The sequence below is a fragment of the Hoplias malabaricus genome, chromosome 5, assembly GCF_029633855.1.
Source record: "Hoplias malabaricus isolate fHopMal1 chromosome 5, fHopMal1.hap1, whole genome shotgun sequence".
In the NCBI taxonomy this organism is placed as follows: domain Eukaryota; kingdom Metazoa; phylum Chordata; class Actinopteri; order Characiformes; family Erythrinidae; genus Hoplias; species Hoplias malabaricus.
This window is the reverse complement of record NC_089804.1, coordinates 49,835,629-49,861,245: the sequence shown is the minus strand read 5'-3', so window position 1 is coordinate 49,861,245 and position 25,617 is coordinate 49,835,629. Positions and strand designations below refer to the sequence as shown.

The 25,617-nt window shown below is 39.7% G+C and overlaps 1 protein-coding gene across 3 annotated transcripts; it reads left to right on the top strand.

Annotated features, from left to right (window-relative positions):
- The first annotated feature begins 283 nt into the window (after positions 1-283).
- Positions 284-25,617, top strand: epha2b (eph receptor A2 b). Of its 3 annotated transcripts, none has more exons than XM_066670503.1 (17): positions 284-413; positions 1,070-1,137; positions 3,154-3,802; positions 13,667-13,822; positions 14,445-14,780; positions 15,164-15,288; positions 15,499-15,685; positions 15,925-16,024; positions 16,710-16,765; positions 16,887-17,012; positions 17,935-18,120; positions 18,224-18,285; positions 18,493-18,702; positions 18,870-19,019; positions 19,173-19,366; positions 20,255-20,410; positions 23,563-25,617. In XM_066670503.1, the coding sequence occupies exons 1-17, from the start codon at positions 332-334 to the stop codon at positions 23,669-23,671; spliced, it is 2,952 nt and encodes a 983-aa protein (XP_066526600.1). In that variant the 5' UTR covers positions 284-331; the 3' UTR covers positions 23,672-25,617. The 3 variants fall into 3 exon arrangements, with proteins under 3 accessions (XP_066526600.1, XP_066526601.1, XP_066526599.1); XM_066670504.1 differs by having other exon boundaries at positions 15,496-15,685; positions 16,713-16,765; XM_066670502.1 differs by having other exon boundaries at positions 15,496-15,685.

The window sequence follows — 25,617 nt, the reverse complement described above, 5'->3', positions numbered from 1 at the left end:
TTAATTTGCAGTGAACTAAAATAACATCAGTGGGGCAGATTTAAAGATCCTAGTCTGTCCTGTTTATACGGACAGAAAGACAAGCAGACTGTGGCATCGAGGACGTCTGTCCTTTTGCAGACATAAATGCATGCTCGAGTTAAAAATTAAGGCTCTATTGCACAGGTGTGTGAACTTTGGCAGGTTAGGGGCGGAGCGTCGTCCGGTGCAGCCCAGTGGGCGTGACTTGTGACGCCACGCGTTTCTCTGTGGGTCTGTGGAGGAGCAGCTGGAGCAGCAGCAGAGTCCCAGGGCAGCTCCCAGCACTTTAACACCGCGGAGAGAGGGAAACATGGATTACAGGAGGATTAAGCGCATTTTATTTGTCAGTGTATTTATGAAACTTATATTTGTTTCTCTACAGAATAAAGAAGGTAAGTGGCTTTTTTAAATAAAGATTTTTGAAAGTTCTGAGACTTAAATTCTCAGGTTGAGCTTTGCTCACATGGCTGAAGTGTGCTCCACTTCCTTACTCCACATTTACCTGCTGCACTTCTTCAAGATTATGCTTAAGAGCGGAAAACTAAAGAGGAATTTTGTCTCAGTCTCGCAGACTGACAGTGTTAAAAACGGTATGAAACATTTATCCAGTTTTTTTAACCGGATTCAGGAATGCTCAGGCACTATTCCTTATTTAGACTTAAACTTCTGAAGATATATCAAAAATAGGTGATATTTATATTTGATGTATCAGATGAATGGAGGGAATATGTCAGAGTAAAAGCAAAATTCTAGAGAAGCTCATTTACAGTTCTTATTGTAGAAAGTGTGCACCGCATGTCTAATGTTTGGTTGAAAACAAGTTCATAACTTTTGTGTGTGTAAAATTTATATTCCCCATACTGCAGAATAATTATTATGCAAATGTTTGTCATTGCACTGTTTGGGTTTGAAACCTAGCCATAAATTTAATTTAAAAAAAGGATGATATTTTACATGCTGCTTATTCAGGAAAACCTTTTTTGTGGAATGTTATTTAGTAAAATGTGAGGTGTGAAGGTGATTTTTTTTTTTTTCACCTTTAACACAGAGGTGTTGCTGGACATGGTGGCGTCCGGTGGAGAGCTGGGCTGGCTGACCTGGCCAGATGTGCAAGGGGTGAGTAATCTGGAATAGCTCCTCTTTAATTTCATATGGACTTTGAACTTTCCATGGTGTCAAATATTAAATTTCACTTAGTTTGGGTTTATTCAGTTCAATGTCACATTTGTTTCACGTGGAGCATCATGAATTTTAAGCATTACTGGTGTGGAGCAGGAAAAATCCAGGATTTTCTCGCTCCTAGAAAAGTTTGGAGGCCTGCAGCTAGTTTGCTGCTTGAGAATATTTGTGGCCTGCTGTGGTTTTAAAGCCCTGTCTTCAGGATTGTATAACTAAGGGTGTAATTAACATTTCAACTTGGGCGCATGTGGTGCTTTCTGAAACATGTCAGTGTAGCAGTTTTGTTAAGTCGCCTACTCCCCCCCTCCTTTGGCCCAAAATTAGATGCTCATGGACACTTTTTCTCAAACAAATAATCCAAACATTTCCAGAAACTTTTGACTGCTCTTGACTTGAATTGCCCTAAACATTTACATTAGTGCTCCACCTGCCATGTTCTTGGGCCTTTGTGCTTTATTTGTCTAATTTCCATGTTTGGTTACATTCAATGCTAATGCAAATCACTTTTTTACCATGCTAATGGTGGAGGACAAGAGGTTGGGGCATGTTTGGTCTTGTATTCATTAACTTCTACTGAGAGTTACATTGTAGTAGAACCGCTACGTTTTTTGGAGCAGATTTGTACAGAGTTAGAAGTTCTGGAACTTTAGCTTTTTAGTTCGCAGTTATCTTGGGAGCTGTTTACATTGTGTTTGTGGAAAGTGAAATATTCTGGGATTTTTAATTTCTGGTCGTTTGTGATGGGTTAGGCATTTTGAGGTTTTAAACACCATCTATTTTAGTTTTGTAATGGAATACTCCCTTGGGTGAACTAGAGTACAGGACCTGCAATTCTTCAACTTTATATATTTATTAGCAATTCAGCTATCAACAAAATGTGACAACTAGCATTTAGGTTTCACATAGGAGAGGTCTTTAAAATGATGAAATGTGTTGAACTGAGCTGACTTTTATAGAAGCATTTGCTGCACAGTTGTGTGGTATAAACTTTTTTATTGTTGAGCCACACACTGTGAAAATAATACACCTCTCCTGTAATTAATGGCACAGTGGTAGATCACAGAGGAAAAGAACTTAAATGTTGCTTCTGTGAAGAAAAAAAACTGCATTACAGCACGTTACATCAGTCCATTTACACTAGTTGGAATGATGTGCTATTCTCTGCCAAAGGATAATGGATAATGATCCAGTGTCCTCAGTAGTACTTAAGATTCCACACTGGAGACACTTTGTGTTATTTTTGCCCTCAACAGTTGCTATTTGGCAGACTTGGTTTTGACTCTTCTTCACATACATCAGAACTGGGAGGTGTTTTTTTTATAATATTATCATAATGAATTCCATAGATTTGACTCTTTTTGTGGATATCATTAGACTGTTATACTGTGTTAACTAAATGCAGATATATATATAAAAAAGCTTAAAACAACAAAGTTTGTATAAATGGGAATGTAGAGATGTGTCTAGAGTGCAACAGTTAGTGAAATAGGGATTTTATTTTTTTCTTGGAAAAGATTTTAGTTTTATGTACAGTACTATGCACAAGTTAAAGTGCCTCTGGGCAATTTATTGGAGTTGTGCAAATAAAAAGTACATAAACCCTACATCCAGTAGGTGTTTGAACAGTTTACTGTTCATTTGCTAACTTAACATTTTGGACACATGTATGTATGTTAAACTGAGAAAATAAATAGGAATTGTGCACAAAATTTGTGGCATTAGTTGTTCCACTGTTGATGTCTAAACATAGTTTTGGTTAGAAAATCAACAAATTGTATTTTGACTGTAGATTTCCAACATTTGCATATAACTCTATTCTTAATGAGAGTTATAATTAATTCTTATTTGATTTATTTATTATTGTATCATGATAGCATTTCTGTAGTCTGTGATGTGAAAACTATCATGAAAATTGTAAGTTCACCCTTTCATTTTATTTTTTTTTTGTTTCAGTGGGAGGTTGCCCAGCAGGCTGTGAATGGTTCTTTGCTCTATAACTACTTCATCTGTAATGTGGAGGCACGAGAGCAGGACAATTGGCTGCGCACCACCTTCATACAGCGCCACCCTACTGCCACACGGGTTTTTGTGGAGATCCGGTTTGTTGTACGTGATTGTAACAGCTTCGGTGCAGACTCACTCACCTGCAAAGAGACATTTAACCTGTACACATCTGAAGCAGATGCGGATATTGGCACAAACTTCCGCAAAGGGCAGTTTCGTAAAGTGGCCACCATCGCACCTGATGAAATCTCTGGTGTTGGAGACATGAAGATCAACACGGAGACTCGAGTGGTGGATAATCTGTCCAGGAAGGGTTTTTATTTGGCCTTCCAGGACATTGGGGCTTGCGTGGCTATCTACTCAGTGAGGGTGTATTATAAAACCTGCCCAGCCACGGTGAAAAGCTTGGCAGCCTTCCCCGAGACAGTGGCAGGGGGGGAGAACCAGGCCCTGCGGGAGGTGGCTGGGGCCTGTGTGGAAAATGCTGAGAGTGAGGACCAACCACGCATTTACTGCACTGTGGAAGGAGAGTGGGTGGTGCCAGTGGGCCAGTGCAAGTGCCGCCCTGGATATGAAGCTATTAATGATTCGTGCCAAGGTAAGAAATACATAAGTCCCTTTGTCTGATTCAAATAGTCCCTGCTTCCAGGCCCCAAATCTGATATTCATTTAAGAAAATAGTTTTGGTTATGAATTTAAACTGTAAATGAATAAAATATGATTTTTGTGTCAGCATTGTTATTTATTATAGAGGATTATGTGTATTTTAGTTTTGTTACATTTTTAGCATTGTAATGGAATACTCCTTTGGGTGAACTAGCTCAAGCAAAATCCTTCAACGTTCCCATACATGTCAACACATTGTCATTGACTATAAGCCAAAAAAAAGTGAAAACTACCACTTTAGCACCACATATGAGAAGGTTTGAGGCAGATGTTTATTTTTTGTTATTTAATATATTAAACTAGAACTAAAATCACTCAAAATTATACAAAATTGTAGGTTTTGGTCTTGTTAACAGTTTTAAAAACAATGCTTTTAGAATCCATTTTTGTAATATTTATTTTGATAATTTTCCATACGTTTAACATTACCTTACCTTCCATTTTGTTACAGTACTCTGCTTGAACAAAAATGCAGTGCATTTGGAAAAGCTTTTTTTCTCTTTACAGTTGCGTATCTGACCTTTTTAACCCCAGAATCTTAAGTATGTGACTGTTTCACATTCTTGTTCTAAAGACAAAATTTTTTTATGGACTCAAACCTGCTTCCGAGTAGATCTCTTCTGTGGCACATCTATATGATTTTGTTGTTGCTATTTAATTTTTTTTCTTCCTTGTTACTTACCCTGGTTCTCTGTTCTTTCTCTCACCACACAAGAGCAGCCATTTGACGTTCAGGTGTTTTGTGACTGAATAAATGCACATGGGAGTCGCAGCATGCTAGGGCCTGTTCACAATCATTCCATTACAAATGCCTTCAAAACCCCACCACTTTAACAAAGCTTTCTCAATAATAGTGACTCTTGTAGAGGCAGGTATATCACCAGAATTCAACCGCATACCAACTATTTCCTTTAACACGAGTTTTATGAAATGGTTCACAGAAAATTTTAAACGCAAACCTAGGGAACAGGTGTGCGAGTGTGTGTGTGCGTGTATGCGCACAGAAGAGATAGATGCAGGTTGAGAGAGGCCGATAGGGAGGGGATGGTGAAAAGTTTGGGGATTGGAATGTTAAGGTAGCAGAACAATGTAGCACAGTGTTTAGCTCCAGCTATTGGTCTCACTTGCCCCCACCTCTTATGGTGCATTCCAGCAAGGTTTACCAAGGAGCCTCCCCTATTACTGTGGGTAAGAGGAATTCCCGAGGGAAAGCTCCAGGCCAGAGGTGCCTCTGTGATGGATGTACAGTTGCTAAAAATATAAAATGGTCACTTATATCTCAACAATCCCAGTGTAAAAAGTTTCACTGATCTAACCTTCAAAATTCACAGCCTTACTAAAGATTTTCACCATAACTTAATGAATTAAAATCCTATATTTATGTGTTCTGCAACAGTTTAGTTTTATATTAAACAGACTGGTAAAACTGCATTGAAAAAGGATTGAAAAAAAGGGGGGAAATGGTCATTTAATGTTACTGTAATGAACAAGACTTCTTATAGTGCAATAAATATATAAACAATTTTAAAAGTCGAAATTGTGTAATTTACAGTGGTTTCCACAAAATCAGAAAAGGATTGGGAAAAGAGTGGCATATTTACTATATAATTTCAGTTTCAGGACACAAACTTTTTTAAACAAATTTTAATAAGGTTTGAACACATTTGAAGACACTTTCAAAGCTCAGACAAACCTAATGTTATATTAATAAAAATGGACCAGTGAAAATGTAGTTAATAAAAACTAATGTGAAATAACAAAGAATATGTAAATAATAAATAGTTAATAAATGATAAACCACTGCCAATGTATAATAGATTTGATAGAACTCTGTCTATTTTTGAACTGATTTTGTTTATAAATTAACTTGCATTTTAATTAACAATTTTATGAATTGTGTGATCCTCACACAAAGGCAGAGGTATTAAATACATGCAGTCCATTTATATTCAGAAAAAGCAGCCATTTACATTTTCACAGTTGGGTGCTGTGTTCCCTGGGGTTAGCTCCAGGCCTGAAGTGACTCTCGGTGATGGATGTACAGTAGATGAAGCTCAATCAATAAGAGGGCACTAGAGGGAATGGCAGGTTAAATGAGTGAGGCAGCCTTCAATCAAACAGCACAGAAAGACAGACAGAAGGAGATTAGTCACACATTGAATGGCACACACCTTACAGGTTGATTCAGTATTGACATTGACACAGTTTTCCAGCCATAAAACACACCCTTCCACACTCATAATTTTCTCTGGCATAAAGAAGCGCATACCTTAGCTGACCACACAAAGCCTCACTCCTCAACCTACTGCTTAGATTGCGCAAGACGCCTATGCCCACGCCCTGTCGCAGGCCGTAAAGCCTTCTGATGCGGAGTTGGACAAATAACTATAGTTTTTGGAAGCCTCTAAAATATGTTGGCCACTCTGTTGTAGGTGTTTGGTGGGGAAAAAGAAAGCGGTCAGGGCTTGGTCTGGGACCTTTCAGACTTTTTTAAGTAGGTCTTTAACTGTAATTGATTTTTTTCCCCTTTACTGGAACTAAAGCCGTTGGTGACTAAGTTGGGGCTCTGATGCATAGTTAGTGAATGGTGGGATAGTAATTGACTTGATTGCATGTGTGTGTGTGCGTATTTGTGTGCGCATGCAGTAAATACTGGTTTTGCCTACAGCTTGGTTTTATAACTTGTTCTTTAGATTTCTGCCTTTCTTTGCTACATCCCAGTACCGGTGTTTAAGCAAAATTTAGGGTGTGACGAAATTACTTTATTACATTTTATAGAAATAGAAACCATTTAGAGAAGATCACTTATAGCTTGATGTTTCCAGTTGAAAATGCAAACCAGTTTCTCCATTATGTCACTTGACCCATTGTTCCAAAATTACAGGTCTCACCTATGCTATTCACAAAAAGACTGGCCAGTTTGTGTCACCTGTGAATCACAGAGAAGCTGTCTGCTGTCTGAAAAATGTATATGTTCCTCATGCAGTGCATTAAAACCCATGGATGCAAAAAAAACAACAGGTCTCTTAGATGATTTGTGAAAAAAATTATTAATTGAAATTGACTATTTATATGTGCTACTGCACACTAAATATCAAAGGCCTCATTCTGAAAATATGCAGAAGCCATTTAAAGTTGTTTGATCTAAAACTCTGGGATATGGCAACTGATGTATCTTGTCTCACACTGCTCTTTTTATCCAACTCCTTTGGCACTGTGAAGAGGGCAGGCAAAAAACAGAAATCAGCAAACAGAAAGAAGCTTTATTTTATTGTTGTTGGCTGGATATGGATGGTGTTATTTCTGGCTTTGAGTACAGGTCTTGAAAGTGACATGTGCGGAAAGTTTAAACATCCAGTTTCACACAGCCTTGTTTACACTGCCTAGCAGATTTCCAGTAGTGTTCTGTAAATAAACAGCCTTGCTTATCCACCGTCTGTGTCTCAAAGACAAATAGATGCTTGTAATTACACACCAAGTTTACACGAGATTCATCTAAGATAAACTTTGAGTATAAAGCTTTGATCGTAATAGGTTGGTAATAAACAATGTAAATTACAACATGAGAGTTTCTTCAGATTTTAAGATGCAGGCACTAAAATGGCATTCTTTAGAGGTTTGGACATTTTGGACAAGCGTTTAAAACTTCGCATTGCTTGGAAAAAGCCACTGTGTGAATTCTTCCATTAGTCTGACATGAGCACTTCCCTAGGGTATTTAGACCCTGTTTGCTGTTGGACCGTGTGGAGAGAGGTGCAGCATAATAGAAGGATAAAGAAATCAACCTCAATCTCAGCCTAACTGCAGCCCTCATGCTGGGCTCTTTGCACAGTTTACCGGCCCACAGAGCACATTGTTTCGCAGGTCTGTGGAGGTGAAAGGTGAGAGAAATCCCTAGATGATGGTGGACAGCATTTTGTCCTCAGCAAAAGAACTGAAATCTGAGAGATCTGTGTGTGCTTCTTTTTACTATGTGAATATAACCCGCTTCTGAAAGCATGCTGGCAAGCACTTTGGAAATATGTGGAGCATAATGGTGATCTGTAAAGCTTTAGGTTGGTTTCCCTGGCTGACCTGTAATTACTCCCACCTTTCCTTCAGGCTAACCCTCGCCTTTTTGCTTCTGGTTGACTAACTTTGTTTCCTCTCTCACACATCTAACAGTTGGAGTTGCCCTTATGTTATATATTTATGCCGCACATACTGAAGATTTCTGTTTACTTATCAAAAAGCTGCCGCTTATACTTTTCGGTTTTGTTTGAGGCAGTGTTGGCTTCTCTTGGCAGGCGGAGATAATGAGAGGCATTCTTATATGAAAACTCTTTGATCCTTTGCCAACCTAATGACAACTTTTCATATCAGGCCACAAAGCATGGAAGAGATGATTATTACAAGTTTCAGTGTGACTGCACTACTCTCATTGTTATATTCATCCTGAATTTCATACATTCACAGCAAACTGAGGCGGAATCTTTCCAAAATAGTGTTCAGGAGGATGAAGTGGGAGGCAAACACAGTATTTTAAACGAACTTCCTTATCATTAAATGAGTCACTGGTAGGAGGAAAGTATCCAGATTTTTCCGGCCCACTGAAGTGGTGAATAATTTTGATAAGATTTGACAGTGTGGAACTATCAGCAATTTCTGCTTCCCCTAAACTCTTGCCAAATATGTATATGTTTGCTGATTGTGTTCTGGGGCCAGTGCTATGCTATGCCACAAGGTATAGTTTAGGTTTTGTTTTGCCAAGCAAGTCCTTTTGGGGCATGTTTCCTGTGTCTGAAATTCCTATAATAGGGGGCAGTGGGTAGAAAGTGTGTATGTGTTGAGAGTATTGTGTTGTTGGGGTGTGAGGTCAGCAATTTCTTGTCCCCACGTCAGTGTGGCGTCCCCCCCAACAGGACGGGCTACAGCGGAAACCGGAGGCCTGCTAATCCTCTCTGACCCTGCAACTCGTCGGCTCAGGGATTTCTATTGTTGAACATATTCACTGCATTCATTCACTCATTTATTTTCCTGCTATTAAGGAATTTTGTTTATTGGTTTGCTTGGCCTTTTTGGCAAAAACCTGCGTTTGGTACTGCCACCTGAAACCGAGGAAGCCGGTGCATGAGCCAAAGGAACAGAAATGTCCTTCTATTGATCCAGGCTGCTGTAATAAAGCTTTATTTCTCATAATGCCTTGGTCCTGTTTTAGTGTGCAGCTTTTTGCTTTTTTTTTGTAAATGACCAAATCTTTCATTCTTACTATTTTAGCCTTTGAATTTTGCTGCATTCCTTTCTTTCGTGACTTCTCTTACACTGCTTCTTTCTTTTTCTCCTCCTCTTCCTTAAGAATGAGTGAAAAGTGTGAAGAGAAAGGGATTAGAGCATTTATTGTCTCTGTTAATGACCAGATGAAAGACTTGGGGGAATTGTAAAGTGTAGATGTAATTCTCTTACAACTGGTCCATTGGGCTGATAATCCTTTGCACTAATGCTCTGGCCATACCTAGTTCCTATACCACCTCCTACCTCCCCCCTGGCTTCAAGTTACGATTGACCCCCACTCTAAAGCCCTGGCTTTGTTTCCACTGGCCACATGTCTATTCTAACAGACCATGTTGGCAGACGTCAAAGACACAAAAAAAAGAAGTGTAGTTGATATGACCACAGTCACAAGCTTCAAGGATGATTTTAGATTTCAATGTGATAGAAATAGATATTATCTGATGGCATAAAAGGGCATTCAAAGAAGGATGGAAAATCAAGACCTCACAAAGAACCAAAAGCGCAGGATTTAGTTCAGCTTTTGGTTTTTCTTGTTCTCCAAGGGAGGCTGCTTAAAGTTAATGGCTGTAATATGTCGGCTGATTGTTTCAGTCTTCATTTTTCATTTTCTTATATATACACACATGTATGAGTATATGTTTGTGGGTTTTTCTTTCTTTCTTTTTATTCCCACTGGCCTTACTTCTGAATTTAACCTCCCCCCGTTACTACCACCGTGTAACGAGCCCCTGGCTGCTGTCCTCACTCACTCCTCCGCTCTGTTTGTTTTACTTGGCCATCAGCTCCCAGTAGAGCAGGACATTTTAACTCAATGCTGCCCGGGGCCACATGTAAGCCCTTCTGAGCCCAGACTCAAATGACTGGGCCTTTTGTTTTCCGTTCTTTTTCTTATGCGAAAACACTCCCGTCTAACTCCTGTCCTGGAGGGATTCCTGTTGTCCAGCCAGCATGTATACACTCATTCATTCACCAGCAACTCACCCTCCGTCCATTCGTGCATCCATCCATTAACGTCAGCCACTCGTCCATCTTCAGCCCGTCAATTCTGCTCAACCCACACAGCTCCCAGACCACAGCAGGCCACAGGAGAACAGGATTCAGCTACTCTCACAATAAACAAACAGTCACTCAGAGCCTCTTAAGGCTTAATCCCCTGGTGCCAAACAGAGAGATGGGAGAAAGCCCAGGAGAGTTTGTAGAAACATGACCACATTTCACCAACACTGGGTGTTATGAAGATATCATATTCTTACTACAGTAATATACACGATAATCTAACCATGGGCAGATTGTGAAGGTTTCATGAAAAATAAAGCTTTATTAAATTACTTTTGAGTTTGTCCCAATGTCCCAATCGGCTGGAAGCACCAAATGTCAGTCTTGTTAAGATTAAAACCAAAAAAGTATATATAAATAAATATTCAAAGAACTGTTAAATGTCACATTTGAATAAACCACAACATATTTTTAATTATATAAAAAATAGATTAAATAATAGATTTGATAAAAATAAATATCTAAGCACAAAGTAGGTTTGGAAAAATTTCACAAGAGGCACATCTGTCTGAAGTTTCATCATTTTGTGATCCCCCACACACACCCTTTTTCTTTTAAACAAGCCATTATTGGTGCATCATGTTTTGTTAAATCATAGATAGATAAAATATCATGATCTGACCTGTGCATTCAAAATTCACAATATTTGCCATATCACCCATTAGAAATTTTTTACCTCGTTGTGTTGGGAAGTCTTTAATACATACAATGTAATTAGCATTCCTGAAGAGTCATAATGTCCATTACTTTCCTCTGACCTCTTTTGTGGTTTTTTTTTTTTTGGTTTGGATTTTTTTGCCATCAAATATAGTCCTCCTTCCGTTTCTCCAGAATCTGAGCAATATTCTCCAGCTCACCCTGCACATGCTTTGATTGGCTGGCCTAGGAAGGAAGCAAAGCGTCAGCCTCATGCTTCCTGCTTCCTGTTGTGTCCAGTGCACAAAGACAAAGCCCTTCGCTTACTCAGACCACATTCCTGCTATATTTTGGAAAGTGAAAAATTCTCAAATATATAAATAAATAAATAAATAAATAAGTAAATAAAAAAAAAATAGCTCATGTAATACCAGGTACAGGCTTGAACTGGAATAATGATATAGATTTGCCAAGTTTGAACTTGAATTTAATTTACTTGTTCCTCAGACTGCTCCTTTTGTGGCATACACCTAAGAAATTCTTGCTATTGTTAGTGGCGGTGCATTTTGATAATAGGGTTAAAGACTCCACTGTAAAGCCTCCATACACTGGCCCAAGAAGAACGCAGAGTTTTTGTTCTGTGTCGTTAAGAAGCCAGCCCTGTGTATTCATGTGGCATGTGGCATCTCCACTATTTGCAACAAGTGTTTTCCCTCTCTCTGAATGGAGTGGCGTCCTGTGCCTGTTGTCTGGGGCTGAAAGACTGGTGAATGCCTAGGCTGGACCCTTGCATGTGGTGGTGAGTGAGCGAGGGGAACCCAAGAATTCAGGGGATTATGGCTGGAGAGGTGGAGGCTGCGGGCATGTGAATTGGAGGTCCACAGCAGCAGCTGTTCAGCCCCCTTATGGGGTGAATAGGAAGGGTTTTTTTTCTTCTCTCGCCCCCTCTCTTTTCTCTCCAACCCCAGCAGGAATCGTTATCCCTCTCTCGTCTCCCTTGGCCCCTTCCTCCCCCTTTTTCTTTCCTCCATCCTACCTCCCCACACTGCCTTAATGAGTCGTAGTAAAGTCTCAGTAACAGCTGGCAGAGAAACAAGGCAAGGAGTGGACTTGAAAGGAAGAACGAACGCCTTGGCTGGCTTTTGGTCGCCACGCTGAATTCTTTTCATGCTGAGAATTTTCTTTTGAAATTGGAGAATGTGTGCTCTGGTATATTTTGAGGTAATGTATACCTCCGTTTAGACCCCCTCCCCTCCTCTTTGACTAGCCCAACCCAAAACAGGGCCTCAATTGATACAAAAGCCTAAAAAATGGAAGAAGCTCCTCAATTTGTTATTAATAGTGTTGGCAAAATAGCTGTTTAGACAGAAGGCCACCAGGAAGTGAAAACAGTGATTTTGGTGTAGGTGTCTTGTGTTACAGTAATATTTTGAATGGACCTGGACTGAATGAAACAGGATGTTCTCTGTAGGTTCATGTTTTCTCTGCTTCATTAAGTGTCCTTAAGCAGCCTCAATATCGAAACCAACCCTGACTCCTCAAATATTTTATCTACAAGCATGCGGTATCTTTGGCTGTATTCCAACACTGTTCTCTCTCTCTCTCTCTCACTCTCTCTCTCTCTCTCTCTCTCTCTCTCTCTCTCTCTCTCTCTCTCTCTCTCTCTCTCTCTCTCTCTCTCTCTCTCTCCCACATACACACACACACACACACACACACACAAACCTACTTGGTTTTTTGGGGGGATTTCATGATATTGTTTAAACCTCCTTATTGTGCAGGGTGATGATGTCTGCCTTGCCAAATAGTCTTTTGATTAACGCACATGTCTCTGAAAGTGATAGCCACTGCATTGATACTCTGTAGACTGTAAAAGTCCAGTGGTTTATTAAAAGTTACATAAAATGTTATAGATGTGGTGGAAGGTGGAAGTGGACAAAGGAAGGACATGAGCTGCACTTGCTGGAATGTTTTGGACCAATTCACAACAGACCTTTCTCTGCCTTCCTGTTTGTACATTTTTATGTATGGCTGTATGAGCATGTTTGTGTTGTGCAAATCCTACCCTCTGCTGTCCCTGTCATGCGTGTCATGCTATATTTATCAATTTTTATAGTAGGACCTTACTCATACACTACTTTCATGCTCACTTATTGCTAGCTGTTAGAAAGATGGATGTAATTTGGGATTTGTTGGTTTGATTTTATTTAAAAAAAAAAGTGTTGTGTTTCCAGTGTACCATAATTGTGTTTGTAGGTACAGTGTTCATAATATAATCATTTGAAATTTTGAATCTATTTCGTCAATTATTGCCATTCTATCAAAAAGTCAGCGGTGCAGACACAGAACTTTTTTGTTTACAGACTGTAAATAAAATGTAAATATACCTAAGTAATTCATTGGGTCGTCCCATAATTACACTTCTAAAAAAATATCTAAAAGCTTCCATGATTTTAATAATGAAATCATATCCATACAGTGTCTCCCTGACATCTGTGCAATCTCAGACAGATTTAACATATCCGTTTTATGTGCTCTGTCATCTCACTTGTCAAGTGTCTATGAAAATCTGGAATGCAGGATGACTGGTCCTGTACACAGAGATGAGGGGGGATGGTTTAAGAGTGTGGCATGCTATGCCTTGTTCAGTCAACTTTGCGCAACCTTGTACTTAACCTTCCAAAAAATAAGAGGGAAACTTTTGAATATATGAGATTTGCTGAACTTTCTGTGCAGCATTTTTTTCACTGAGACCCTCAAAGCAGTGTCATTTTTAGGTACTTTCTATTTTTCGGTTCCTCATCCAAGTGTTGCATGTGTGGTCTTTTAACAGAGTGCAAGCCAGGCTTCTTCAAATCCTCAGTGTCAGCTGAGGCTTGTGAACGCTGTCCGACGAACACTCAACCCTCCAGCTCTGGAGCCCTGAGCTGTCCCTGCCTGCAGGGCTTCTATCGTGCTCCAGAAGACCCTCTCACTGCCCCCTGCTCAGGTGAGAAACTCAATTGTCTCCCCACACTGTTCTAATCTCTGATATAGCTGATAAATTGGTCTTCCTCTTGTTTATTAAGACACCCTCAAATCTATTTTATTTTCATCCCCGCCACCACTAGGCTTTTGAAAGCATCTTCGTTCCTGCGGATCTGCCTTCCACCAGGAGTTAGCTCAGACTAGAGATGGCACTTAGTTTGGTATCAGACTAATAGCTGATCAGCTGATGTGTAATAGTGGACTAGGTATCAGAGGAGACAAAACAAGCAGTTCTGTTGCAGCACAGGGTAACATACAAGAAAGTATGTTACATGTTTTAAGCAGTAGCCTAAAAATAATAATAGATTATATATTAAAGTAAATAAATATAGATATATTAAAGTATAACCTAGTATTAACATAATAAAAAGAAGAATGAAATCCATGCCTGCTTCAAATGTTAATGACATTTATAAGTCCTAATTGGCTGGATAAGGTGTATTAGTAGGTGTTAAACAAGGGCAAGTGTAGTCCAGTGGGTTAGAACAAGAAAAGTAGGTGGATTTCCAGGAGCCTGACGGCTGATCACTGAAAGCTTGTCTGTCACTGAGAGTCTTTAATTACCGTTTTTTTCCCCTGAACAGGTTTACCCTCAGCTCCCCAAAAGCTGGTTGCCACCACAGCTCAGATGGCTGTAGGCAAGTTGCTGTTGTCCTGGAGCCCCCCAGCTGACAAAGGGGGCCGTGAAGACATCACATACAGTGTGGTGTGTGAGCGCTGCGAGAAGGATGTGTGTCAGCCCTGTGGAGAGAAGGTTCGCTATGAACCCAGCAACACTGACCTGAAAGAGACTAGCATCATCATTAGTGAACTGGAGCAACATCTGAATTACACCTTCACTGTGGAGGCTCGAAATGGAGTGTCCCCACTCAGCACTCAGAGAGCCACCAGCTCCATCTACACAGCCCTGCACTATACAGGTCAGCAGCAGTATCACTAGGAACATAAAGCAATGGAACACTTATTGGTGGAGAACTATATTAAGACTTTGTTTAACTAGCAAGCTTGGTATAAATAGTGAACCTATAGGTTACATTTCCAATTTCTGTTTTCACTGTGGGAAGTTCACAGATGTGTCTGTGTGTCTGTGTGTGTCTGTGTCTGTGTCTGTGTCTGTGTCTGTGTGTGTGTGTGTGTGTGTGTGTGTGTGTGTGTGTGTGTGTGTGATGTCCTGTTATGGACTGGCGCTTTGTCCAGGCTGTGCGCATAGTCTCCAGACCCACTTAGACCCTCAACTGGATAAGTGGTTAGGAAAAATAAATGAATAAATGTGGTTCACATCTTTCATATTCTCTCTTCACAGATCCTCCAAAAGTGACCGCAATGCACTTGGTTGAGAGCAGCCCTACAAGTCTGTTGCTTTCCTGGACAGTGTCTCGCCGTGCCACGCCCAGCTCCATCCGTTATGAGCTTATGTACCGCAAAAAGGTCAGGAATACCACCTTCTCGAATGAGTATCTGCTAAAAATAAGCCTGTCTCATTACTTTTTGTAGAATAGTATGTTAACATGAATGTTGGGTTAGGATTAGGATGGGGATATCAGACGTTTTTGAGAGACTTTTCACTGCTCAAGAGATTTCATGTTTGCTAAAGCAGAACTTCCAGGATGTAAAATAATGGTTAAATATCATCAGCAGGACAAAGACGAGGAGAAGGCCAATTCCAAGGTCACTACCTACACAGTTCTGGTGCTGGAAACGAACTCTGTAAAGATCAGTGAGCTGTCTCCCTCTACGGTCTATCTGATTAAAGTCCAAGCTCTCAGCGCTGATGGGAATCCTGGAAGCTACAGTATGGAACAGGAGTTTTCAACACCACCAGAAGGTAAATGTGGGAAAAGCAGTGAAACATAACTGTTTATGTAATCACTGTTTATACTGAGTGAAGGGATGGGGTGGTTGTGACGTTGTTGTAAACTGGCCCCACACCAAGAATGCCGTGTTGGTTTACTGTGTTTGACTGTTTATTTTTCAGTAGCCCTTTTTTGTAATCAAATGATATTCTGTGTGTTGTTCTGAACCTGTGTGAATGTTTGCATGATTCCTGTATTGTTGTTGTCTCAGTTCCTCCGAACCCGGGGAACACAGCGGTGATTCTGGGAGCTGCGGTGGGAGGAGGGGTCATGCTCTTCATCGTGGTGGTTGTCCTGCTTTTACACAAACGGTTAGAGATACTTCTTTTTCTTTCTAAGAGCTCTGTGATTTTAATATCATTTTTGTATCTTTATATTTACACATTGATATTCTAGACAATATCAACAATGCTATTAATAACATTGTGTTAGCCAAACACAGCTAGATAAGATCTTTTATCCTAAGTCATTTTCACACACCTATCTGGAAATCATATCCAAATCGTCAGCTTCTATTGCTCGCCTCTTGTAGAAGCCGCCTCCTACTTTGTCAGTGATCTGAAATGTCCAAACCCATTCAGAGTCGTGCTTTTCAGAGATCCCTCTGTCTTTATCTGAATATATTCCTCACTACACTGGGAAGAATTGCTGTTGAATGCAACTTGCCACTGCTCGATAAGTGTGCTTTAACAAGAGCCATGTTTGAAAGGAATGAACCTGGGGCATACATTGTGCCAGATAAGTGTCGGTTGGTTCTATTGGGTGTTAAACTCTGTGAAGGTGACCCAAACCCTCGTTAGTTATCTACGATAACCCAGACCCCTGTCCCCACTTGGCAAACACAGACAGCTTTTTATCAAAGTGCTCCTCGACTGAAAGGAGCCGGCCCCAGCACTGGCCATTCTTTAAGCTCTAAGTACGAAAAGAAATATTTCGGTTTGCTCAAATACCCCTGCCGCTCATTAAGTCGTTTTTTTTTGTTTTTTTTTCCTACAGCAGAAGAAACTCTCATGCAAGGCAAGGACCAGAGGACGCCTACTTCTCTAGCCCAGGTTAATATAAGATGCTTTCCTTTTTCTTTTCCCCGAAATTGTCCTTCTTTCCCACTTCTCAGTGGCTCCACTCTCATCTCCTTGTCTGCTCTTCACTAATGTGAGTAAATCTCTTCTCCAGAGCAACTGAAGCCTCTGAAGACGTATGTTGATCCTCACACGTATGAAGACCCCAATACTGCTGTGCTCAAATTTGCCAGTGAGATTCATCCAACCCACATCACCAAGCAGAAAGTGATTGGAGCAGGTTGGTACATTCTATGCTGCTATGTTTAAAAGGGTTGTTTGGAGTGGTGCCATAGAAGAAACCCTTTTAATCCTCATCCAATTGTTGCTTTTTTAAAAGTACCGCTTGTGTAATCAAGAAGTCGGTGAAAAATTATGTAAAGATTCTATAGCAGTTAAGTGTATATCCTAGAGACCTACAAAGATAAGTCTTAGTCTGGAACAGTTTAGGAACATTGTACTTTTAGAAGTGTGGACTGACAGTTAAAGCTGGTCTGAATGCATCAGAATCTTGCTCTGTTTATTGGCATATTTTTAGTTTGGTGCGCTCCTCTAGAGAGCATTTTATTTTCCTTCTAAAGATTGTTCAGTGAAGCTAGCTTTGTTTTCTTAACCCTCTATATGGCCCTTCCATGTCCTGCAGGCTTCAGAGTAGAGTGCTAATAACAGACCAATTAATCTGTAGTATATTTATGTGAAAGCGCACATGAATAAACAGCTAATTTAAACAAAAGCCTCTATTTATTGGATATACCTCAACGAGTGGGCCTCCCAAACCCTTAGATGAGAAAATTAGGGCAGCGTGGTCACCTTTCCCCTATGAACTCCCCCGCAGGCCTTCCCACGGCCCTCTCTCTCTTCTTCGTTTGCGCATGACAGCTGATTCCCATGCCCCCACCTCCACCCAGCAGTAACACACAAAATCCCCTCCCCATAGCCAGTCATTGACCACTCTAGAGTTTCATTATAGCCCACAGCTCCAGGTGTTCTCACCCACGTGCCTTGTTTACCATTTCCTCTCTGTGCTATCTGAGAAGGCTTCAAAGATTTTACTCCAAATGTCACTGTAATAGCCCCCATGCTTAATTCTGAGATTATAGTAGTTGAGCTGCAGCTTATCTGACACCCTCATGTTTCTCTGCATGCTGGTGGATGTGCTGTAGGTGAGTTTGGAGAGGTTTACAGAGGCATCCTGAAAATTCCTGGAAGGAAGGAGGCAGCAGTAGCCATTAAGACATTGAAACCAGGCTACTCTGAGAAGCAAAGGCAGGACTTCCTGAGTGAGGCCAGCATCATGGGCCAGTTCTCCCATCAAAATATAATTCGTCTGGAGGGAGTGGTTACCAAATGTAAGTATACTTTTTCTATATTTGCCTCTTAATTTCTCCTGTTTTTCCCATTCCTGCACATCATTTTACATTTCAAGAGTTTAATGTTTAATTTCTTTTACAGTCAAGCATGCCATGATTGTCACTGAGTATATGGAAAATGGTGCCCTGGATAAATATTTAAGGGTAAGTTTGTCACCAGGTTATTAGTTACACATATTGTACCCACACATATCACTCTCACCATGATATAATGGCTGTCATCCATATGACATCATCCATATCCATTCAGGCATGGTGAACCTCACAAGTGCACCTGCTGATAGGTGTTTCCAATGTAATCCACAATGAAATACTCTAGTACAATTAATGAAACCCTTCCTTTTTTCCCAGGACCACGATGGGGAGATGTCTTCATTCCAGCTTGTGGGTATGCTCCGTGGCATTGCAGCTGGTATGAAGTACCTCTCAGACATGAGCTACGTTCACAGGGACCTTGCTGCCCGCAATATCCTGGTCAACTGCAAGCTGGAGTGCAAAGTGTCTGACTTTGGCCTGTCCCGAGTTCTTGAGGATGACCCTGAGGGCACCTACACTACTAGTGTATGCTCACCTAGCAATTTAATGAAATATTTTTGGTAGAATGTTTATACAAGCTGTTCTACACTCCAGCTGTCTTTATTTTAACATTAGATGGACCTTATTATTATTTCTTGGATGTTGTTTGAAACGATTGGTCTGACTCTTGTTTTTGTGGTTTTCTTCCAAAGGGAGGCAAAATTCCCATCCGCTGGACCGCACCAGAAGCCATTGCTTATAGGAAATTTACTTCAGCTAGTGATGTGTGGAGCTTTGGCATAGTCATGTGGGAAGTGATGGCCTTTGGGGAGAGACCCTACTGGGATATGAGCAACCACGAGGTACGGCCTGGTCAAACTTCACTGACTTTGAAGGGTGTCCTTACCACACCTCACTCGTTCTAAAAAGTGACAGACTGTTCTTAGTCTTATCAGAGACCGTATTAATTTGTGAAAACATCTTCAATCTGGTTGTTTCCTTTTGTGTCTCTGTAGGTGATGAAGGCCATTAATGAGGCTTTCCGGCTCCCTGCTCCGATGGATTGTCCTTCTGCTGTGTACCAGCTTATGCTGCAGTGTTGGCTGCAGGATCGCTCTAAGAGACCACGCTTCCAGGACATCTTAAGCCTCTTAGACAAGCTCCTCAAAAGTCCTGACTCCCTCAAAGCCATTGCAGATTTTGACCCTCGGTAAGAGTTTACCTTTTTGTATTCAACGTAGACATACCTCCTTTCCTACTAAGATATAGCTCATCCCATTCTGAATACAACCCATACTGATTACTGTGAATTCTTGAACAGTGAAAACAGAAAATTCCGAAAAGGTTCAGACAATCATTTGAAAAATCAAGCACATATTCTGCAAAGAAGGTTGTAATAGACAAAAAGAGTACACTAAATACTAAAACATATCTGTAATGTTCTTTTAAACACATATTTTGTTCTAGGATTAGGGGTTTCTTCATACTGGAAATTGAATAACTTGTACTTAATAGCCCCTTTGAATGGAAATTGCAGAAATGATGGCTGGACTTTGAATAGTGGTGTACTGTGAGACAAAATGCCAATATTCTAAACATCCAAAGAATGTACAAGACGATTAAATCAGTTTTGGCATTGGAACACTACATTTGGTATTACACTGAATCAGCTCAAAGGAAAATTCATGGTATCAGTCTTTCCTAGTTCATGTCTTGAGCATGGAAATACTGGCAGCGGGGGGAGCTGAGACACGCATAGTTGTTACACAAGTGGAACTCAGTTTCATAGTGAAGCCAAGCTTTATGTCAAAACAACTGGGTCTTTGAAAAGTTATGACATGCATGAATCGGCTTAAGGAGATTGGCTTTTGTGATTGTCATGGTGTAGGTGCATATTTGTGCGAGGGGTTGAAGAAGTGATTGGATGAAAAATTTTATCAGATCCAGTGACTGAACAAACAGGTTTGATTCTTTGAATGCATCTCTCATGCTCCGCAACTGCAACAAAGGATGAAGACAAAAAGATGTCCTTGTGTGGTCTGCTGACGTTATTTGCATTTCATTTCTTTTATTTTTCTACTTTTTTTCCCCCTCCCAGTGTTTCCATCCGGCTTCCCAGCACCAGTGGCTCTGATGGCTCTCCCTTCAGGTCTGTGTCTGAATGGCTTGAGTCCATCAAGATGAGTCAGTACAGTGAAAACTTCAGCATGGCGGGTGTTGTCAGCATGGAGCAGGTGCTACAGATGAAGAGCGAGTGAGTAATACTGAAAACCCCTACAGAGAGCAAAATTTATGAGTCAGCATAAATCATGCACATTTGCTTGGGTCAAACTTATAGGTCAAAACTTATTTAGGCGCAGATACTGTGAATTTTTCAACATCTCATGGGCAATTTATCGTGATACATGAAAAAGCCCACCATTTGGTGCCATCACCCTTTATCATTCAAGATCATCCTGGCAGTTTTTTAAAGAAATCTGCTTGTTTCCCTTTTTTTAAATTAAAGTATTGAGTCTTTACAGTGGTAATGATAGGAACAGTTGCAGTAAGACAAAATCACCCTCAAAGAAATTTTAACCACTATTTTATACTTACTAGCATCACATAAGACACAGAATGTGTGTTGTTTCACCGTGGGTTCACCGATGTTAAAAGCAAGGGTCTATACTTGGATTGCAATTGTCCCTTGCTTTTAATACAATTTTTTTTTAAATAACAGTGAAACAACACACATTCTGTGTCTTATGTGATGATGGTAAGTATAAAATAATGGTTAAAATTTCTTTGAGGGTGATTTTGTCTTACTGCACCCTGGTATTTCCCCTCCATCCTGAATGTGTATAAAAAATGTTAACTCATAAACCTTTCCAAACTATCATAAAACTGTTTCTCAAACATTCAACAGTGTATTTATACCCACTACATATAATTACTTTTCATGAAGTAGCTTTTTAGGGCATTAAGCTCTTTTGATGTCTGGTTCCTAACACTACAACTATGAATATGTTTTACTCTAGTTTCTAGAAAGGAGCATTTCACAAGCCTTTCACCGATATCACTGAATTTTACATCTTAATAATTATGCCAGAAATGAGAAATAAATCCTAGGTGTTTACCTTTAAAAATATGTGATTCTTTAATGGAAAATTGACTAATAACAATGGTCTTACAAAATATTGTTAAGGTGCCATGCATTAACTTCAGAAGACTTTATTCCTCAGATATGAGTGTCAGTTTACTCCTCAGATTTTCATCAGAAACATATGAATTACAAATGTAAGGGCATGTACAACTGTCTAAAACAGAATGACTTTCTGTATTTTGTGGTATTCAAAATGCATGAGGTTGCAAACCGTCATTATGCAAAGCACGTATTTGAATGGAACGGTCTCATGGGCTCTGATTAGATGGGCACAGTCTTTCATTGTGGAATCAGTTTGATTGTGTTAAGAGCTCTCTTTCATATGGCACTGGATCAGAACTTTCATCTCTGGATGACTGGTATGGACAGTGTTATGTGAATGAGATGGTATCTTGAAAGTCGCTGCAATTTTTAAAGAATGTATAAACAGTTGTTTTTTGAAGCATGGCAAATTGAACGTGGCTTAAATTTATGTGCTGGTTACCAGAGAAAGTTTGGACAGCCACAGACCATTTATGCTTTACTGTATTTGGCCAAGATTTAAACCGCATTGGGTAATTACTATTTAACTGCTTTGCGAGACATTTACACAAGCTTCAGGACGTGCATTTTTTACAGAGTGAGAATCCACCGTTCTGACGAGTAAAAGCTCCGTGTGTTGTGTGAGGTCGAATGGAAAAATGGTGGTACAAGGCAAAGAATGGATTTTATTTTTCCTTTTTTTGATGACCAATATGTGGTAGCTTGTGGCCTTCTCCATCCCAACTCTTCCTCCAAACGTTCCTTCCTATGCCTCTCTCAATTCCTCCTTTTGCCCACAGCACCAGTCAAGGGTTGTGTACACACTGTAGCCAGTAACCACTGGTTTTTCTCCCCATTTGAGGCCACAGGCCATGTGGCAGCTCCCCTTAAAACAACAGGACAGAAGGATGGGGAGTGGCCTGGATGAATAAAGGCTTCACTGAGGACAGAATTAATATCTAATTGCTGATAGAAGTGTGGCGGGAAGTGTCCCTAAAGAGGAATAGATGTCTTAGACCTCAGAAATAAAGCAGTCCAGCTGATGAATATTGGGAGGAGCATGGAAGATAGAGAGTGGAGGAGGCTACTGTAGCTGGGTGTTCTCTGACCTCCAGCTCCACTCCCACGAGTGTTTTTAGCTTGGAAGCTGGATGAACTATGTGCGGAGAAACAGAAATGCCTTTGATGTGTTTGTCATGTTTTTTTCTTCTTGGTTTTTGTTTTATTTTATGGTTGAGTGTTCCATCTGTTGTCATCTGGTTGCACTCTTGAAAAGCCAGAAACTATTTACAAATCTTCCACTGGCTGGGGTTGCCGGCCACAGTGACTCAGGGCAGTGATGGGGAAGCCTTATTAAGTCAGTGAAGGTGGTAAATTAAATCTGTAATCAGGACTTGGCTACTGTGACGCCTGTGAAGTGTTGCTTGAGAGTCTGGCTTTTTTTAAGCAACACATTCAACATTTATATTGTATCCAGAAACTTTAATGAATACTCTGGGCAAATTCAAACAAATCTCCTTATACCACTTGCATGAACGTATATGAACAATCATTTTGAAATCTATCCCTGTGTTCAGATAGAAGCAGAGAACCTGCATATTTGCAACTATAATAGTTGCTGAAATCTTACAATAAATGTTTTATTTTACACAACTAGATAATTTGAAACTCCAACCTTACCTATAAATACATGTTAAGATATAAATGCAATGTCTCGTTAAAGCTGTCTGATTTTAGGTTTGTTTTGGGTTTTTTTTCCAACCTATTTTTCCCCAAACACTGAAGCAGTTCAGTAAATTAAAAAAAGGCTCCGGATACGTTCAGTTTCCATAAGGTTTTGTGGTATCCATACTCAAGTATTCATGAACTCCACCCATACGGCAAAGCTGGAAACATAGTATCATGGATATTTCTCTTTGGAAAACTCTCTGGAAGACCCAACTATCCATATTTTCAGCATCATTTACAAGCTTTATTAGGAAAAATGTTCACAGACTCATTCTGCATAAATTAAGCAACAGCCCAATGGGTTATAATATGAATAGGTCTCATGCTCTCTTTTTTAATTAAATACAGAGTATATTCTGTAAATTACTGTGGTAGTTGATCATACAATACATATGTGTCAGAAAGTAAGCCGTGATTATGCTGACAGACACTTGAGTATTTCTGTAATACAATACATTGTATCAGCCTACCATTTTCCTTACATTCTCCTCTAATTCCTCTCTTTTCTCTCGCAGGGACATTCGTAACATTGGAGTTCGTCTGCCTGGGCACCTGAAGAGGATTGCTTACAGCATCTTGGGACTAAAGGACCAGACCAGCACCCTAAGTGTATTTGCAGTGTGAAATATTTACACAATTCTGGAGCTCACTCCAGGGGACCAGGAACTCTTTGTGTCTGCTGATGGACAGAATACTGTAAGCTGCACTTGGCTCAGGCCGCAGGGACGGTCTTTGACCTGGACATCATCCTCCAGCCTATCAAGACAGACTCTCACAGCAAATGAGACTTGTAGCATATTTGATATGGTGGGGAAAGATGAATGAAAATTAAAAAAAGAAAAAAAAAAACTAATGCTGTACCAGTCAAAACATGTATATTTGAAATATATATTTTTACAACATTTTTTTTTCAGAAAGAAGTACAGTTAAATTTTCTTTTTTGTTGCTTTTCTGTTTTGATTTATGTGCATGCTTACTTTGCCGGCAAAAGATCAAAATATCTGTCATTCTTCTGTAGTACATCTGGACTTATGGACATGGTCCTTCCAGTTGTGTAGAGTGACTGCCTGAATTGCCTTGGCATTTTACTTGATTGACCTTGCTTTGTGTTATGGCACCATCTTTGCTTTGTGCTTTGGAGAAAGTAGTATGACTATCTAAACAACGCTACTTCTCCTGCTGACAAGTAAGAGTCATTTATCTCATGGTTTTCTGTAGCAGAGAGTGGGATAATGGTTATAGGTCAGTTCATGAGAATAACCAATGTACAGCAGGACATAAAAAAGATATAATGCCCTCTGGGCCCTGTTGTAGCTGGAGCTGGCCATTTTTTGCCAGCTATAAGCAAGTTTGACATTGCCATTAAGCTCTTAGTAATACAAATCTTTATAAATGCATTTGGCCTGAAAGAAATGGCAAGGTTAGGCAGTCAGTTTCTTCTCAGCAAGATAAGAAATAGACACACCACAGCGAAATAGCACTTAAATATGGAATCTCAGAGGATGAGTATACTCAGCTTAATGCGGGGCTTTTCTCTCTATCCCATGTTTCAGCCTTTATCATTATGGAATATTATGGTAATGTGACATTCAGAACCGAGCCAGGATGACAAAATGGAAATGGGTAAAGAACCAAAAATGTTCTAAGTTATAATTTGACATGCACAACTACAGCATCATGTCAGGTTGAATCAAATGAAAATATATGACTTTTCTGTGTGATGCCAGCAAGTGGTTCTCAGTTTGTGATATGTGGGCCAAGTGACAATACAAACATGCAATAGGAAACTATTGCAAGATATCTACCAGCAGTAGTAGATGCCAAGAGTAAAGACCAAGTTGTGTTGTTGATGTTGTACGAGCACATTCATGTTTTCACACATGATAATGATAATGCAGATACTCTAGACTGCTCTGACAGGCTTATTTTGTGTTTTATGAAAGCAGAAGTTATGGGATGAAATGCTGTTCTATGCATTAACCTTTTTCCATACTTTTCAACAGAACATGACTTTGCAAGACTTTGAAAAATGACTTATTTGGGGACAATTCCACTTTGTTACAGATTTGTAATAGAGATTGTATGGCCTTGTAGTGCCTTACTAATGATTTTCTTAATGTTTAATTTGCATATGTTAAAAAATGCAAAGAACTTGATTGATAATATTTTGTTTTGTTTGCCTTTCATCTGATGTATTCTCCCTTTAAGAGATTGTAAGTGCGGTGTCCTATTTCTTAATGATGACATTATTGTGTGGTCATATGGCAGTATATCCACATAGTAATCGGACAATTTCTTTGATCTCATTTAAATTTATTTTATTTTTTTTTTATTTTAGGATTGAATGGCTGTCTTACTACTAAATCCATATTGAAGTTCTTGGGAGAATAATAATAATAATAATAATAATAATAATAATTTTAAAAAAAGAATAACACCAGCCCAAACAACACCACATATTAGCATTTTCTTACTTAAAAGTCAGATATTCTTCCATTGTTTTTTTTTAACCTTATTTAATAGTCTATTTATTTTTTTGTTTTATTTATTGTGTTCAAAAATATTGAGCT